Source organism: Melospiza georgiana, chromosome 4 (assembly GCF_028018845.1).
Source record: "Melospiza georgiana isolate bMelGeo1 chromosome 4, bMelGeo1.pri, whole genome shotgun sequence".
Lineage (NCBI taxonomy): Eukaryota > Metazoa > Chordata > Aves > Passeriformes > Passerellidae > Melospiza > Melospiza georgiana.
This window is the reverse complement of record NC_080433.1, coordinates 66,081,353-66,098,506: the sequence shown is the minus strand read 5'-3', so window position 1 is coordinate 66,098,506 and position 17,154 is coordinate 66,081,353. Positions and strand designations below refer to the sequence as shown.

The 17,154-nt window shown below is 38.2% G+C and overlaps 1 protein-coding gene across 4 annotated transcripts in view; it reads left to right on the top strand.

Moving 5' to 3' along the window:
- KIF21A (kinesin family member 21A) overlaps positions 1-17,154 on the top strand; it is an 87,310-nt gene that overhangs the window by 60,385 nt on the left and 9,771 nt on the right. For 2 of the 4 annotated variants that reach the window (XM_058023689.1, XM_058023688.1), the window contains 8 exons: positions 3,534-3,594; positions 3,807-3,861; positions 5,157-5,374; positions 9,538-9,648; positions 11,867-11,905; positions 13,898-14,034; positions 16,351-16,531; positions 16,880-17,044. In XM_058023689.1, the coding sequence (XP_057879672.1) occupies positions 3,534-3,594; positions 3,807-3,861; positions 5,157-5,374; positions 9,538-9,648; positions 11,867-11,905; positions 13,898-14,034; positions 16,351-16,531; positions 16,880-17,044 (967 nt within the window). Of the gene's footprint in view, positions 1-3,533; positions 3,595-3,806; positions 3,862-5,156; positions 5,375-9,537; positions 9,649-10,176; positions 10,306-11,866; positions 11,906-13,897; positions 14,035-16,350; positions 16,532-16,879; positions 17,045-17,154 lie in introns of all 4 variants that reach the window. The other 2 variants (XM_058023691.1, XM_058023690.1) reach the window with 2 other exon arrangements.

Genomic DNA, 17,154 nt, shown 5'->3' with positions numbered 1-17,154 from the left:
GCTCATCTTTTTAGGTTTGGAAAAAAGGCAATTCTTAATTTGCAGGTCACTTTTAACCTTTTGCAAATAGCTCATTTTGTAATGTAAATATTGTACAGAATGCAGGATTATTTCCCACTTTTTCAATTGGGTTTAAGTTACTGACTTCACTGATTTTGACATAAGTCTCTTGTTGCTGTTGCTTTAGAGTTATTCCCAAATGAATTAAGCTTATTTTCTTCCCTCCAAAGAATTGGCTGTATTTGGAACTTGAGAAAAATAATCCTGTGCTAATTCCTTTTGTGTTGTCTTGTGCTACTTTTAATCACATTTTGCTGTCCTGTGCTAGTTTGCACAGCATTTCAAAGCACAAAACTACACGGAAGTGTGTAGATCATAATGTAGAGATGGTGAGAACTTGGCCATTTTCCTGTCAGGTGACACCTGAAGATCTGTGTCAGGGGATCTTGCTACATGCAGCCAGTTATTTATTCAGGAACCTCAGTGGTTTGTAGCATCATAGTGTCTCTAAAACAGGCCTTTAATATGTGTGCATGTTCACCCCTGTTGGAGCTTTGTTTCTCCTGACAGCATTGCATTTTCTTTAGCTCTGGACAGGCTTTTACTTATTAACAACATCTGAAGCAATGAAAAGCCACTTGCTAAATGTATTGAAACAGTAGCTCTGTAATCAAATTTTTCGTAGAGTGTTGTCTCATTAAAGAAGCTTTTTAACACTTTGCAAGCATGACCTGAGGCTCTTAGAGTATCTTAGCCTCTCAGGACTCTGCTAACACTTTATAGGAAGGAAATGCAGCTGAATATGCTGCACTAACCTAGGTCCAAGACTTGGTAGTCTGTGTTTTGTGGATCACTAGTGACTAAGCCTTTTAGCTGCAGGGAGTTCAGACACCACAGTTGTGAGGCTTTGCTGCCGGGATTGCTGGCTGGTTCACAGGGATGCTGTTGGTGCAGGGCCTGACACAGCTCCTGCAGGTGGAAGTGTGGGTGGCAGCAGATCCTGAGATCAGTCTCACCAAGATGCCTGACATCTCAGTGGTAGAGCACAGAGAGCCTTATCCCAAGCAAAGGAAATGCACTTCCATGGTATTTGTGATTCGCCTTCTTGATGCCTACTTTCAGATCCACCATCTTCAAAAGTTCTGATCCATTTGAATACACTTGGCTCAGAAAAGCTTGAACATTCCCCAGTGTAGTTGTGCACTTGCATTCAGCTGTAGACAAGAAGTTTCAGTCTGCAGAAAAGTACATCACAGGCTCAGATTTTGACTTGAATGGACATTCAGTGCACATCCACCTTGGTGGATGAACCAGCTGCCCTTCACTATCCCATCTGCTCTTGTGAAGAGTTAAAATGACCGTGAAATTGAGTTTTGAGTGTTGCTGAAGTGACTCCTTTTTGAGGATTTGTGGAAGCTGCTTTTACTTCCCACCTGTGATGTATGGACATTAATGGATGTGGGTCACAATGATCTATGTGCAGATTTTGAGAGGGCTGGTCAAATGTCATTTCCTCTGGGTGAACTGTGCTGGTGTATGGCTTTATTCTGGCACCATCCAGTTGCCACTGCATGAGGATGAAGATGAATAATCAGAAAATTCTCCACCAGTTCTGCAAGCAGTGGTTTGCTAGCAGCTATCCCTGCAAACATTACTGTCTTTACTAACTTCATTTCTCCTTTCCTCTCTTCTCACTCTGACAGAATCTTGCTCTTTCTATCTTTTTGTTGATTCTGCACACTGGTTTCTCTCCTGGGGCTTTGGGCACTCTTCCTGTGTTGAATTGCAGACAAACTGAAGATACTCATCAGGTCACATGAGAGTGAACCTACAAATAAAATCCCACCTTTTGTGGTCATTCCACAGTTTCTACTTAGTTACTTGTATAAAGAGATCACAAGTTCTTTATGAGTAGAGGATGAAGTAACATAATTCTAATAGGAATCTTATATTTTTTTTCAAATGCATTTATTTTAGGGATGCTGCTTTTGTCTTACTGAAAGGAGCAGTAGTCTAAATCCCCACTTTTGCAGAAAGCATATAATAATAATAGCAATAATAGCAACACTAATGACAATTAATAAGTATTGAAAGATTTTAATCTGGCCTCAAATCCATGATGGGGCAAAAAAACCTGAACATTCACAGTGCTGTTCCTGTGACCCTGCTTTTTTAAGAATATTGTTGTATTTCTGATAATTAAGTTTACATTGTTAAAATTAATTAAGCAGTTGGGTAACTCTGAAGTGCATTATTGGTGTTGGTTCTAGGTTGATGGTTTTAACTTTTTCAGGGAAAATATTTAGATGCAGCATACATGAATGGCAGTATTTTCCTTCTCTTTTTTCCATTCTTTCTCAAAATTCAGCTGAAAGCTGCATATCTTTCCTTCCTTTCTCCAAAGCATGAACTTGAAAGATATATACATGGACAAACCTGTTTTAATATGGGTTACAAATACATTTGTTCTATGCATTGCAAATGGTATCTGCTTTTTGACAGAAATTAAGTAAAGAAACTCAGTGTCTCTTCTAGTAAAGAGGAGGTGTTCTGGAATGTCATTACAAGGTTATTTAATCCTTAATATTTCACGAGTATGTTCAAAAATAAGGGACTTTGCTTGCAAAAATGTGTTATTTATATCCTTGATCTATGTCTAAAATGTATTATTAGAATAACACACAATTCAGGGGATTTGCTTTCCCAGCAGTTTGGAACTGATTGTACATGTGCCCTTGACTCATTGTGTCAGCTTAATGTTTTGCACCATTTGCATGCAGAAGTGTTACTTGGATGTTTGACAGTGTTAGTGTGTGGCATGCATGCTGGTTTTGTCTTCTGTGGACAGGTTTGTGCACCCATTTTTGCTTCAGGAACATTTCTACTGAGCAGCTTCCTTTAGAAATTAATCTCTTTTTAGCAAGCAATTCTAAACTATTAAGTGGTAGCAACATCCTCTTTTGAAATGAATCCTTATATACTAATAAAGTGCTTGCTTCTTGTCAGCTCAAATGCTTGGTGGCATTCTGTATCAGAGGAGGCTGAGCCTTAGCTCACTAGCTAGTTAAAAATATCATTTTCTTTTTCCTTATGGCCAGGCTGATTCTGTCTTGGAGCAAGAGGATGGAAAAAAAGAGGAGAGAGACATTCTTACTGTCCAGTGATTTACATCCCATATCTTCCATGTCTTGCAGATAATTTTCTTTGCTTTATCTGCTCTCTTACAGATTTCCTTCTAGAATTTCTGTTTTTCTATCATCTCTGTTGCTTTGCTAGAGTAGACAGAGGACCATGTTTGGCACAGTACGCCTAGATGTATGATGTATTTAGATTGTATGAAAATAATTACTTTAGGTGTAAGGAAAATTCAGTGGGGCTGGATAGAAAACAGTCAAGAAATTTTGAAAATCCCTGTCTTTTGTACTCTGTTCATTTACATTCAACATTGTCTGAGTTGCTTTGTATAGCACTTAAAGCCTTCATATCCCGTTGTAGAGGAACAGACTAATGTTATTCTTCTGGAAATTTTCTAGAAAATTTGGAAGATAGTACTGATGAGGATGCCCCATTACATAGTCCTGGAACAGAAGGCAGGTGAGGAATCTTTGTTACTACTGATTCTAGAAAAATTACTGTAATTTCCTCCTTTTGTAATGCAGAATCCTGTATCCTTTTGAAAGTATCTCTAACATTGTTTCAATATACTTTGCCCACAATTTCAGTAGAAAGAAGAATAAAATAAAAATACACATCTGCAAATCTGCAAAAAGTATGACTTCCTAACTGTGATGCAATTTTTCTTTTAGTACATTATCTTCAGATCTCTTGAAGCTTTGTGGTGAAGTCAAGCCCAAAAGCAAGGTAGGATTTTCAGTGATGATGATGATGATAATTCTTCTACGTGTCTTCTAAGTGATTCTATAATAATTCATAATTTAATGCTACCTTCTGGAGAATGCCCTTGCTTTTCCCAAGAGACTTTAATGAATGAAGACGTGCAAAAGGTGAACTGATGTATACTTTGCATATGATTTGTGTGCAATATGATTTTGTGTGGACACTCCACTCTAAGAAGCAATGATAAAAATTACTTCTTCAGTATTTTGGGGTTAAGTTATTAATATTCCAGAAAGAGATGTGTTCTTTCAGTTACTTGCACTCCAAACTGGTGTAGTTTTGCAGATTAGTATTAGTTAGGCTACAGTTCAGTGCTGTTGCCAGTGGGAACTGTGAACATGCATATTGTGTGCAATTTGTCACAGAAATCTTGAAGTTTATGAAACAGAAGTTTGACCTCCGGGGTCTTAATTACAGTTGACAATGGAGGACTATATTCTAGGCTGACTACACTTTAATATTAATGGCAGTGGGAACTGGAAATGTGCACTGATGGCAATTTTGCTTCTGTGCTCATGGGAGCATAAACCAAGTTTGCAAAGCAAGAAGCTTAGCCTCCACTTTTCCAACTGCAATTGGCTTTGGAAGAAACCATCTGTGTTGGCTGTTGAATTATTTGGTAACATTCCTTGGTGTGCAGCTTTTTGGGCTGTTTAACTGAATTTGGTCTGAAAATGCAATGAAATAAACATATCATTTTTGTAACAGCTCTTTTCAGATTGGGTCTTTGTCTTCCCTATTGGTCTTTGTTTCCCTGAGGAATATATCTTAATTTCACTCTAAAATGACACCTAACATGTGTGATCCATTTTTTACAAATTACTGCCTTGCACAAAGCTTAGCTCCTTTGTGAGTTTTTCTGTTGTTTTCAAATTGTTGAAATGCTGAATGAATTTTATAATTGTAGGTATTTAAATTGACACTTTGCTTTATTCCTCTCTGCTTTATAACATTTCATTTGGATAAACCGTAGGTGAGTACAATTGTACTCATGCAGTATTGGCAGGCAGCTGGTTGAAAGGATATCCTTGGAAACCAGTTGTCAAATCCACGTTTCATGCCATTGAATTTGCATTGCCTCCTCTGAAATCATTGCCCAAAAGCAGAGACGAGCTTCTTGATTTAGTTTCCAGAGGCAGCTGCCAAGTGTTTGCGGGCGATGCTGATCGCCAGCTAATGCCGAGTTGAGTGTGGGACTCTTGGCACACAGCTTTGCAGGCTCAAGTGCAGTTTGTGTTTGTTTGTTTGTGTGTCTGCAGGCCCGCCGCAGGACCACCACGCAGATGGAGCTGCTGTACGCGGCCAGCAGCGAGCTGGGCTCCGACGGCAGCGCCGCAGACGCTGCCCCCGCTGGCTCTGCTGCAGCAGCCGCCGAAACCCAGGAAAGTGGGGCTGCTGCTGACACACACGACACTCCTGCTAGGGACAGAGAGTTTATACCCCCACCATCTGGCTTACCTTCTAAGATAGGCAGCATGTAAGTTTGGCCATGCTGAACTAATTATCCTTTGCTTTTAAAAAATGCATGTTGCTGATTTCTTGTAATCTATTATTTTAACTTTACAACTGAGGTTGATATACTTGATGCTTACTAAATAATACTGACAAAGCTCTTTCCTTTCTACCATCACCACTCTAGAAAGTATAAATGCAGTCTTGTAGGTACTGTGGTTCTTATTGAAGATGTAAGTTCTGTTAAGCTGCTTTGTTATTGTAACTGTGTTCTATGTAGAGGGGAAAACCCCTCTAGTACCTTGAACAGTTTGCTGTATTAGTGCTATGGGAAATGCACATTCTAGGGAGATAGTGAGAATCTGATTAGAACAGCAGAGAGATTTAAAAAAATCCAACAAAACAAAACTTTATAATGGTATTTGTATATGGTCCAAATTATTAGGAAAAGTCTTTCAGTGAGTTGTCATGTATGGACCATACATAAAATGTAGAAGTCTAAGCAACAATAGAATATTCAAGTAAAAAGTTGAAAGGAAAATGTTAGATATTATGAATCTTCAAAATCCTTTCTGTTTGCAGGTTGCACTTCCCTGCAGAACAGTTTTACTAATCGAAAGTATCTCTTGATTCTAAACAACTAAAAATAATTTTGTCATTTTACTTTGGGACCAGCAGGTGTCTCTCACACACACTCTTTATTTTCACTTGCTCTTGCTGTTCATTTTATATCTACCAATATCACTGCTGGTTATTGGCCATTCACTGCTAGAGACCCTTTTCTTGGCTTTTTTAGGTACTACCTCCTGTCTTGCACAAGCTCATGTGTAAATTCAGTACACTTCCCACATTCAATGATGTGTCCACATTCAGTGTCCCGTAGCTATCTTCACATTTCAGGTTCCAGAGTTAAGCATCTTTTAATATTCACCTGTCCTATTTGCATAATATTTTTACAGCAGTCTCTACCTAATGCACATTTGCAATTTGTATTTTTTACTATGTATTTCTGGCATGTGCTTGAGGTGGCAATTGTGAACAGTAAAACACTGCTGACAGCAATTATTAACCCATGCTGATGGCTTCAGTGCAAATAGAATCTGCTTGGAAAGAATGCTGTGAGGGTGAGCATAGGTGGAGAAAACCCACTTGTTTCAGCAGTTAGCATGAGATCAGTAGAGACTTTTGAAGCTTCAAGATCTAAAACATCAAGTGTTATGACCTGACATCCAAGACTCAGGTAATGCCAACTTTTGCCTCACTCTATCTTCTAGAATGTATCCATTTATAAAAGTGAGCCAGCAAAAAGGCAAACAAGGATTTTCCCAAAACTGTGTTCTGCAAGAATTTGAGAGTTGCATACTGTCAAAAAGTCAATTCAGTCAGCAATAGGCCTCACAAACTGAATTGGTATTGATCATGTTTCTGTAGATAAGTGATCAGAAATTCCCAAAATCAATCTGCAGTGACCTTCTCACTGCAAGTGTATATGTTTTTTCAAAACTAGAACTCTTGCTGGTTTATCTGGTCTTAGTTGAAGAAAGCTTGTCTTTATGACCCATCTGGCCTTCCCTGATAGGCCTGTGTTGCCAGCATATCTCTTGTAATAAAATATATTATTCAGGAGGAGATTTGGACCTTACCTGTAATAAATGTTTTCTTCCTTCTGCCACTTACTTAAGCAACATTTGGGAATGTAGAGGCTGTAATCCAAAATATGGATTCCCAAAGAGACAGAAATTAATTGTATGTTTAGGTGTCTGCATATGTACAAACTGCTCCACTCTGGAACCCCCTCAATTTTCTAAGGTCTGTGGTGATTCCATGGTCCTTGGAGAGGGATTTGTTACAAGGGTGTGTGTTTATAGGATGAGGGGTAATGGCTTCAAACTGAAAGCTTGTAGGTGTAAATGAGATATTGGAAGAAATTCTTCACTGTGAGAGTCAAACACTGGAACAGGTTACCTAGAGGAGCTGTGGATGCTCCATTCCTGGAAGTGTTCAAGGCCAGGTTGGATGGAGCTTAGAGCAGCCTGGTTTAGTGGAATGTGTTCCTGCCTAAGAGAAGGGGGTTGAAACTAGGTGATCTATAAGTCCCTTGCAATCCAGACCATTGTGTGATTCTGTTATTTAGGGAGGCATCTAAATACATATGGCCAGCAGTTAATTTAACTGGAATTCTGTTTACAAAGTTGGTTAGTGCTGTTGTCCTTTGATATGCTCAACTCATCTACAGCAGCTTTTTCAGAGGATAGTTGTCTTCTGTAGGACTTGTCAGCTCTGTTCAGATGTCTGTCCTGGCAGATAAAAAAGGGCTCTAGAAACCTGGAAGTAGGTATGTGTCCTGTTCCTTTTCTGTTGGGTCATTGCCATCATGCACCTGGTTTTTACACCTGTGCTTAGGAAGTCCATTCCAGCAAGATAGCTGTATTTTTATAATAACTGCATTGCCAGGCTTTCAAAAAGAATTCAGAAAATGATGATGCTATTTACACCCTCTTCTGAGGATGTTCCAGTGTGGAGTCAAAGATGGAAGACTCAAGGGTAGATAGAGAGAGAGCAAGTGGAAGTTGTCTCTGTGTCTGAGTATGCAGGATGCCAGTGTGAGGCAGAGGAGCTTGGGTTCCAGTTTCTGCTTTGGTTTATTTAATCGAGCAGCTGCTCAGTAGACATGTAAGCAACCCTGGCAATAGACACTACAGCCTGTTTGTCATCCTTGCTGGAAGACCTGTCAACCTGATTCATGGAATTTGCCTTGTGACCTCAGGATTTTTGCATTCCTAAATGCATACTGGTCCAGCATAAAGAGAGGGAAGGGAGTGTGTCCTGTTCCACCTTTTTTTGGTGTCCTTTGCACAGTATGCCTAGAGGTAAGGGAGCCCTACATAGAAATGGGTGCTCTGGCCTTGAGGGAATTGGATCCCCTTTCTCCCCTTTTCTATGACTTAACTGCTAGGCTTCTGTGCCAAACCAGGCAGGTTATCACTTGTCCTCCTTTCCCTGTCTCTTGAAGACCCCAGGGAACTCTAGGGTTGACATGCAGTTCTTGGCATTAGGTCCCTCACATTCCAGTGAGGGTTTGTGATCACCTGAGACTGTCTCCTCTGCTTGGGTCAGGTAGCTGTTTGTGGTTGTGCTGTCCATGTTAAATTATGTTCTTCTGCATTCCAGTCTCCAGGTGGATTTTATATAGCACAGATTTCCTCTTAAGGGAAACATGTAGAGAAGTTGGAGCTATGCATGTTCAGAGCCTGTAGGGCTCTGAGACTGATGGTCATAACCATGTCAGGCAGGTGGCCTGCCAAATGAGCTTTATCTGATTAATGGAGTTGTGTGGAACAAAAACACTTTCAGAATCTGCTTTCTTGCTTTAATGAGTGTTTCATATTCATAGGAAAAATCCTTCTAAATACAAAGAAATAGGAAAAACAAAACAAATATTGCTTTTGTGATTGCTCAACTAGTGAGAAATGGAAGTTCAGAAGAATGGAGACCACTCAGATTCCTTTCTTTTTTCTTTTGTCTCACTGTGGTGAAATAGCTTTAATACTGTCCTCTTGATATTCTTGCTAATTTTAATGGGGAATAAAAGGTTGTGAGGGGAATAAAAGGTTCCAATTCACAGTGACTGTGAATTGGAATTGTTTCAGAGTAAGAACTGGAGAGACAAATGAGGGATGGAAAGCAAGGGAGAAGGGAAGTGGGGGATAAAGAGAAACCATGTTATAATAGCTTGTCAATGGGAAGTACCTCTTCTCACTTCCTAATTAACATGAGTATGTTACTGCAAAGTTTCATTTGTGTATAAGAATCATTGTGATTTCTCTGTTCTTCATGTCTGTAAATGGTCAATTGCAGATATAAATGTGGAATCTGAAATTTAAGAACTTCCATGATGTTAATTTGGGACGCATACTCCATTGTATTTCTTTTAGTGAGTCTCTTTTATTATTGAATTAGTGTATCTCCTTTAACCGCTCAGCATCTGACACTGTATTTTCATCAATTTTGAACATTAATAACTTGAATATAAAAATATTCAAGTGTGAGAACAAGTTTATAATCCTTAAATTCAAGAGAGACAACAATAGATTAAGTATGTTCTAAAATTTGAAATCACACTGAGAGAATGACAGGTAATATTCTGTGATGGGCCTTAGAGTGAGATAATGATTGCTCTTGTTTTAGTTCGAGACAGCCATCTCTTCCAGAGAAGAAAATACCTGAGCCTTCACCTTTAGCAAAGAGAAAAGCCTATGAGAAAACAGTGGAAAAGACAAAGACAAAAGAACAAAAACTGTAAGATTATTTTAAATTCATTTCCTCTGACATAATTTGAACTTTGAATTTTCTTGAAAAATAAATCTATATTTTTCTATTTCTTTTCTTCCAGGACAGTTTGTATTGCTGCCATTGTTGATATTATTGCTCAGCTTATGAGTGGTTGTTTGGGATTTTTTCCAGGTTGCTTTTCTGTACAAAATAGCTCGGGGCAGAGCCCTGAGAAAATGTCCTTTGGAGCTTTTGCAAATTGCTTTTTTTTTTTTTTTTTTTAATCAAAGTCAACAGTATCTCTAAGAGCCTTCAATTTTATAAGAATTTCTTCGTTTTACACTTGTGTTTTCTGCCTGTAGCTTTCACTTTTACCACTTAATCTTTGAACATTGTGCCATCTTGCACTCTGCAGCCCTAAGCTTTTTGCCTTCTCTGAAAAATATCTGTATTAAATCTCAATCATTTGCTTAAGAGAAGAGCATCTAACGTTTGAGGCATGTTGCATCTAACTTTTCTAACCTGTTAAAGAAGATGTTCTTTTTTTTTTTGTAGCTCAGATTCTGGAGCCCCAGAGGCTAGTCTGTCACCTCCTACTTCCCCACCAAGCCGGCCCCGTAATGAAATGAATGTTTTTAGTCGTCTTACTGTTTCTCAGGGAAACACATCAGTTCAGCAGGATAAGTAAGTCACAAAGGGAAGCCTCAGCCCCCAACCAGGGAAATGCAAAGTGTGCTCAAGTTTTCAGTGTAGTGTCTGGTAGAAATTTTGCCCTTCTGCAAGACAGGAGGGGAGATATTTCTCATGTGTTTGTGTAGTTTACAAAGGAAATATTTTAAACTATCATGGAACCACTGTAAAAATTTGAGAAGAGAAATTTCCTGCTGAACCTTGTTTCCTGTTTTCTAGGCTATGTCTGGTATTTGTAGTTTTAAACCCAAAATAGAAAATGGTAGAATTCTTAGATGCTTGTGTATTTGTGTGTGTGTTTACACTCAAAAATAGATTTTAGGTGATAATTTAGGAAATAGTGCTTTTGACAGTTACTCAGTTGCTCCAGTGCTGCTCAGAGTGCTCTCACAACAGCACCTCAGAGGATGGGACATTGAAATGGCTAGAACACAGTTGTTTAGAGAGTATCCAAATTATTGAACAGACTGACTTTAGGAGGTGATCTGCAGGAGTAGATGATATTCATATCTTGTTTAGAAGAAGTAGAACAGATTTTTCTCACATTAGGCATCTGTTTAGGAACCTTTCTCCAAATGGCAGTGGACTTTACTTGACTAGAATCTCTTTACAGGTTTCAGTACTGATGCAAATACCATGCAGTGCTTATGAACTGCAACTCAGATTTAAAATAAACCTTTATTTGTAACTCTAGCAGCATAAGAATTGCTTTTGTCTGTTGACACTATTTTTTTAATAAAATGGGGTTTTTTTCAGAGGTCTACAGCCACCACATACCAGGCAGTGGCTTGCAAGGCTTTCAGTAACTGTGCTTGTGACTTCCTTATCTTAGCTACCGTTCTTATTGCTAACTCCCACCAAACCCTTTTTGTTTTCTCTGACCTGACTTTGAAGTCAAGTAGAAATTGCTGAATCTGTCTGAGTTGAAAATATACATCTTAAGATGTACTGAAAATCATCATGTCTTGGGAAAATATTGTCTTGTATGTTTTCTTGGTTTTTATTTTTAAACATTTTTTGAAATGAGAGGTGAAGGATTTTGAACTTAGCATGGCTTGCAAATCGCTGTATTTATTTGAGTGAGTTATCTTATTTAACATTTATATCTCTTTTACTAATATTTTGCATGTCTCTTCTACACTTAGCAGGCATTGATGTTCAAAGTGTTTTTTTTCTTTTGATATTCTCAACAAGCACTATCTTATGGAGGTTAACCTGTGCATCTATCTTCTCCTTTTAATTTTTTGCCTTTACTTCTCTAAGAAAATGTTGGGGAAATAAGAAATTGCTCAGCTGCTGTTACTCATCTTCTGGAGCTGAAACAGTCTACTGTAACTTACTGCTGAGAGTGATATTTTAAGATAATTATTCTTTCCTCCCTACCCCCATATCATCATTGGTTTGAGATATACCTTGAGCAATGCTGCATAATGTTTGTGGATTTGCATTGCTTTTCTGAGTTGGCCATGCTGTTGTGTGTTCTTCTCATGTGGAGGCATTCTTTTGCTGATACCTATATTCTTTCTCCTCACAATTCCACCACTGTTGATTGTAGGTCTGATGAAAGTGATTCCTCTCTGTCGGAGGTACAAAGGTACTCTCTCTTTCTCTTTTCTGTTTTCTTGACATCTCTCATCAAAGTTATTCCAGTTCTTAAGACATTTCATTTTGCTGCATGACTTTTCCTGATAGCTGTGCGTTGTTTCTCTTGCCTTTGCCGGAACGTGAAATATCTGAGATTTGGGTCAAGCATGTTTCCCCCTCTCCTTTTTTAGGGTATTCTTTTATCATTGTTGAGCATGTCAGGTGTTTTAATTATAACTGAGGTATGGTGTAAACCTTTCCTGAGACACATTGTTTCTCTCTTTGTTTTCTTAAAAAAAAAAAAAAAATAGAAGCAGACATTTTATAGTTCATTTACTTCCCTCCTTATTTTTGTTTTTCTTTTTCCATTTTATGCTTTGATCACTAAAAATGAAATCCTAGTGTAAATAAAAATGAGTAGCTTTTATTACTTCTTTCTGAGACAATGCACAGTGGCTTAAGAGATCAAAGAAATGTTGCCACTTGTGTCCCTGTGGGTTACGATTTTGGTACTCAGTAAAATATTAGTTTATCTAGAGAAGGGCAGTCAAATAACTGCTAATAATGTAATGGGGCTTTGGCTGGTCATTGTAGCAGTTGTAGTGGTTTTTGTCTGTAGATTTTAGAACACTGCATATATAAATAGCTCCAGGACATGTATTTTACATGGCTTTGTCATGGAAGTGAGTGGGTGAGAACAGCAGGAGGAATAACCCATTCAGAGGCAGCATGATCCACTAGGGAATCCTACAAGGAAAATAATGTTAGTTTAGTATGATGCTAGAAAATAGAAGCATAGAGACCTAAATTAATTTAAAAGCAAATTGCTCCTGTTTTCTTGAAAACATAAAACAGTGTAGATGAAAGGTGAAAGCCTTTCCAAAACAAGGAAGATAATGTTACACAATTCAAGACACTATTAATACTAGTAAGATCTAAGGAAGGGTTGCTGAGAAGTAATGAATTATATGAGTGAAGATGTCCTGAACTGTAAAAATGTTAAAAATCATAATTTTAATGTACTGGATAAGCTAATCAGTTGTCACCAAGTTAGCTTGTATCATAAAGGACTTTTTCTGTAGCAAACTTCTGGACAATATTACTAATTTTTTAGATTTTCCTAAAGCATCTGATACTTTTTTTTGTTTGGTTTTGTTTTCATGAGATAGGGCTATGGTTTAGTTCCTTTTCATCACAGTTATGTGTGTGATTCCCACAAGAGCATGGCAGTGAGTCTTAACTGCAAGCTGGCTGGGTCACAGCTGTGTTGCATGTTTTGGGCATTACCTTGAGGCTTTTCTACACTTCATAGATTAGAGGGGGGTGTGTGCATGCAATTGTATGCATGGGATTTTAGAGTGCTAGTAATTTTTGTTTGGTAAAGAATTGTGAGGTGTTTATTTCAGGCAAGTTAGTCTTTTGGCATTAGCACAGAATTAGCTGAAAGTGCCCAGGAAGATTCCTCTGGGGTGTCTGCATTCCAGTCATCCTCCCTTTTAGCTATTTGAGCCATGAGCATGTTGTTGGGTACAGGGTGCAGTGGGAGCCTTTTCAGGCACAGAAGTTAACAGCAGTTCTCTGTGTCTGCCCACAGAATGCAGGCAATGTGAAATGCATGCTGAGTTTGGAATTGGTGGAGCACATTACATTTGCTCCATTTTTCAGAGCTGTTTATGCTGTTTAGATGGTTGATCTTGGGCATACAGAAGCTTTAAGTGTCCTAGTTTGTTCAGCATTATGTAGACTTTGCCATGTACCCAGCATTTAGCATCCTGTTGTCTTTTCATTTGTTTGTTATTTTTGTGATTTTCTTTAACTGATAGGCCAGAGTGGACATGTGTTGAGGCTGAATAGTAAAAGTCCTTACATAGTTTATGCAAGGCATTCAGCTGTTCTGCCCTCACATCTAAGAACTAGGTTATTTTTTTTTCCCTACATGCAAGTAAATTAGCTTTATCTGTGTCTATTACTGTGCCCAACTCACATTCCTTTTTTTCTTTAGGGGGATAATTAACCCATTTCCTGCTTCAAAAGGCATCCGATCGTCCCCGCTTCAGTGTATCTACACAGCTGAGGGGCATACCAAGGCTGTGCTTTGTGTTGATGCAACTGATGATCTTCTCTTCACTGGATCTAAAGGTTGGGCAAGCTCTGTGCACCTCTGCTGTCTACAGAGGCTGCTTTGACAGCTTGGGATGTTGTGAAAGTCTCAATTTGTGCTTAGTGCTGTAAACACAGTGGAAAATTCCAAGGGTCTGTTTCTCAACATAAGCTGCAGACAGATTTACAGTAATTATCTACAGGTTTCTAACTCCAAAGTGTAGTATTTGGCTGCATATTTGTCGTGGAAAACCACAAAAAGCAGTAACATTAACACTTGTTGAGTGATAAGATGGAAGGAGTCACGGTAGCATGCAAACACATGACATGCAATGCAAATAACTTCAGGTAAGGGTGGAGGTGGGAATTTGGACATGTTTGGCTCTACTGCACAGGGTTTGGACACTCTTATGCCATAGTTGGTTTTTTGAGCTATCTTCATCTGAGGATGTCTTCTGCTTCCTCTGTGCATCTCCTTTCCTGTCCTTTGTTGTTATGAGAACTGCATGGCACTTGTGGGACGGCCTGGAATTTTAGTAGCCTCTAAGTTCCTTACTGGATGGTGCAGTCACTCTATAAACTTCTCAAACTGATAGAAGCAGTGTTTTGAAGAGAACATTTTCCTCCTGTCTGTAGTGAATTTCCAGTATCATTGCTCAGTTTGGCTTAAAGATACCACCAGAGGCCACCAGAGCTCAATGGATTCTTTTCACAAACACCTATTTTAATATAAAGGACTTGTTATTTTCTTAATTGTGCAGCTGAAACTATGGCAGACTCTTTTTTCTTTTTTTCCTGAAAGTATCAAAGCTAACAGGAATTAGAGTGGCTGGGAAGAAATTAGCACCTATTAACAGGGAGACTCTCCTTTTAACTAGCTCATATAATGAATAAAACTTGAAATTTCAGGACATCCCTTTTATCCCAGTATTAGCACAGTTGAAAACCCCATTAGATGCAGGTCTTCCACTGCTAATATTCAGTTACGAGTTCTGTGGCTATTCTGCTAGCTGGCTGTTAAAAATACCAAATCACAAACTTGGAGTGAGCTGGCAAACTTTTGATCTTGCAGGTTTTAAGCCAACATTTTAACATTTGTACAAGCATAAACAGTTGCAAAAAAGGACATTGATTTAGATTTTGTAAATAATACTTAGTTAATTTCTGTTGAGATTTTAAATTTAGTGGCTATGTGAGGGAAAAATGTCATGTTTTAAAATTTTATTTTACATCTAGATTTAGTAGTTTGTTTTTTTTTTTAATGGATGTTTGCAGATGTTGCAAATATTAACCTTTGTGAAGTCATATCCTAGCTTCTTAAACTTATGGGAGAATTTTTTCTGTATATATTTTTTGAGGGGAGTTTACCAAGTATGCTTTTACTCAAGAGTGTAGACAGTTGTTTAATTAAATAAAGTAAAATCTTTTGGAAATGGTTGCTGAAGCAGAAAGTCTTGGCTCACTGACATCAGATAATACTTGCAGAAAAATTCAGAAATGCCAGTAAACTCTCATGTGCATTGCAGATCTTTGATCTTAGTAGTTGGTGTTTTGAAGTGGCAGACAGGTCTTGCTATACTTACCTTCATGCTATCATAACTGGAGTCTATACATGAAGCTTTCTCTTCTTCCTTCCAGTACTTATTTCAGTATAATTGTGTATCTAAAATACCTGGAGTGATACAGACATCATGCAGCAAGGAGAGTTTCTTGTTCTTGCCAGTAGGGTTGAAGATTTCTTGAAAACTTCTGTGCATTTGGGATTTTAATACATAAAAGGTTGCAGTATTTAAATTCCTTGGCTATGGAATCAAAATGCTTGACTAAAGCACTCTCTGCTGGGACTTTCAGAGGCCCCCAGAACACTGAAGAGTTTGGGTCCCTTCTCACCTTTTTAGTTTTGTTGTGGCACTCAGAACTCAGCCATGCTAAGTCTCAAAACTCATCCTGAACTATGTTTTTGATAATGAATGATTGAATTAAAAATTGGATTCTTCTCTTTATCTATCATCATCCACACTTTACAGCCTTTAAATTGTCTGCATTTTCACTTCCCTTGAGATTTTAATCCCTTTTAAAATGCTTTGGGAGCTAATATGCAGGTCTTGAAAGCACATTTAATGATCAACCCTGCTTAGTTTTGATAATGATAGATGGATGCCTATGTGTATTTCTAAAGAACTACTTAATTTAGCTGTGTTTCTGCAGTGTCTACAGAAATGGAGGAAAATGTATGAGTGCAAATGAATTAATGTGCTTTTAAAAAAATTAACAGAGTTTAGGAAAAGCATGAGATTTTTCAGGTTTTTTTGATTATTGTTAATATTTTTCCCATTTTTGTTTGTCTTTATTTAGATCGTACCTGTAAAGTCTGGAATTTGGTAACTGGACAAGAGATTATGTCTTTAGGGGGTCATCCAAATAATGTGGTTTCTATTAAATATTGCAACTACACAAGCCTGGTCTTCACAGTTTCAACCTCCTATATCAAGGTGTGGGACATCAGAGATTCTGCCAAGTGCATTCGGACGTTGACGTGAGTATGCTGAACCTCAGGTGCCAAGCATTCAAATGAGCATTCTTATTTTTAGATACATTTTATTATATTTATTTCAGTATTGCAGTACAGTGTAACATAAGTACACTCTTGGCAATGTTTCTTTACATGTTCAGGCTAAGTCAGTATGGGACGCCAGTAATCTATGGGAACACAAAACAATTTGCTTATAGAGTCTTATCAGATGTTCAGTATTCATAATTGGCTTATAGCCTTTTTTGCTCAGTGAAATAGGTTTATTTTTAGAGAGTATACAAAGTATGGCAAACTAGCTGTAGAATTTGGGGGTTTTATTTTTTTTTCCTTTTTCTCCTTCTCTGTACTCAGGTCTTCAGGCCAAGCTATGCCTGCTGATGTGTGTTCAGGAAGTACTAACAGAACAGTTGCTATCCCAGCTGGAGAGAACCAGATCAATCAAATTGCACTAAATCCAACTGGCACATTCCTCTATGCAGCTGCTGGAAACTCAGTGAGGATGTGGGACCTGAAAAGGTACAGAACACCAGCCAAATGGAATGTTTTTAGGTGGTTACATGTGCATAGGCAGCAAAGTTGTGCACATGACACAGTCAGTATAGTGTTTCTTCTATATGGTAGTGTCC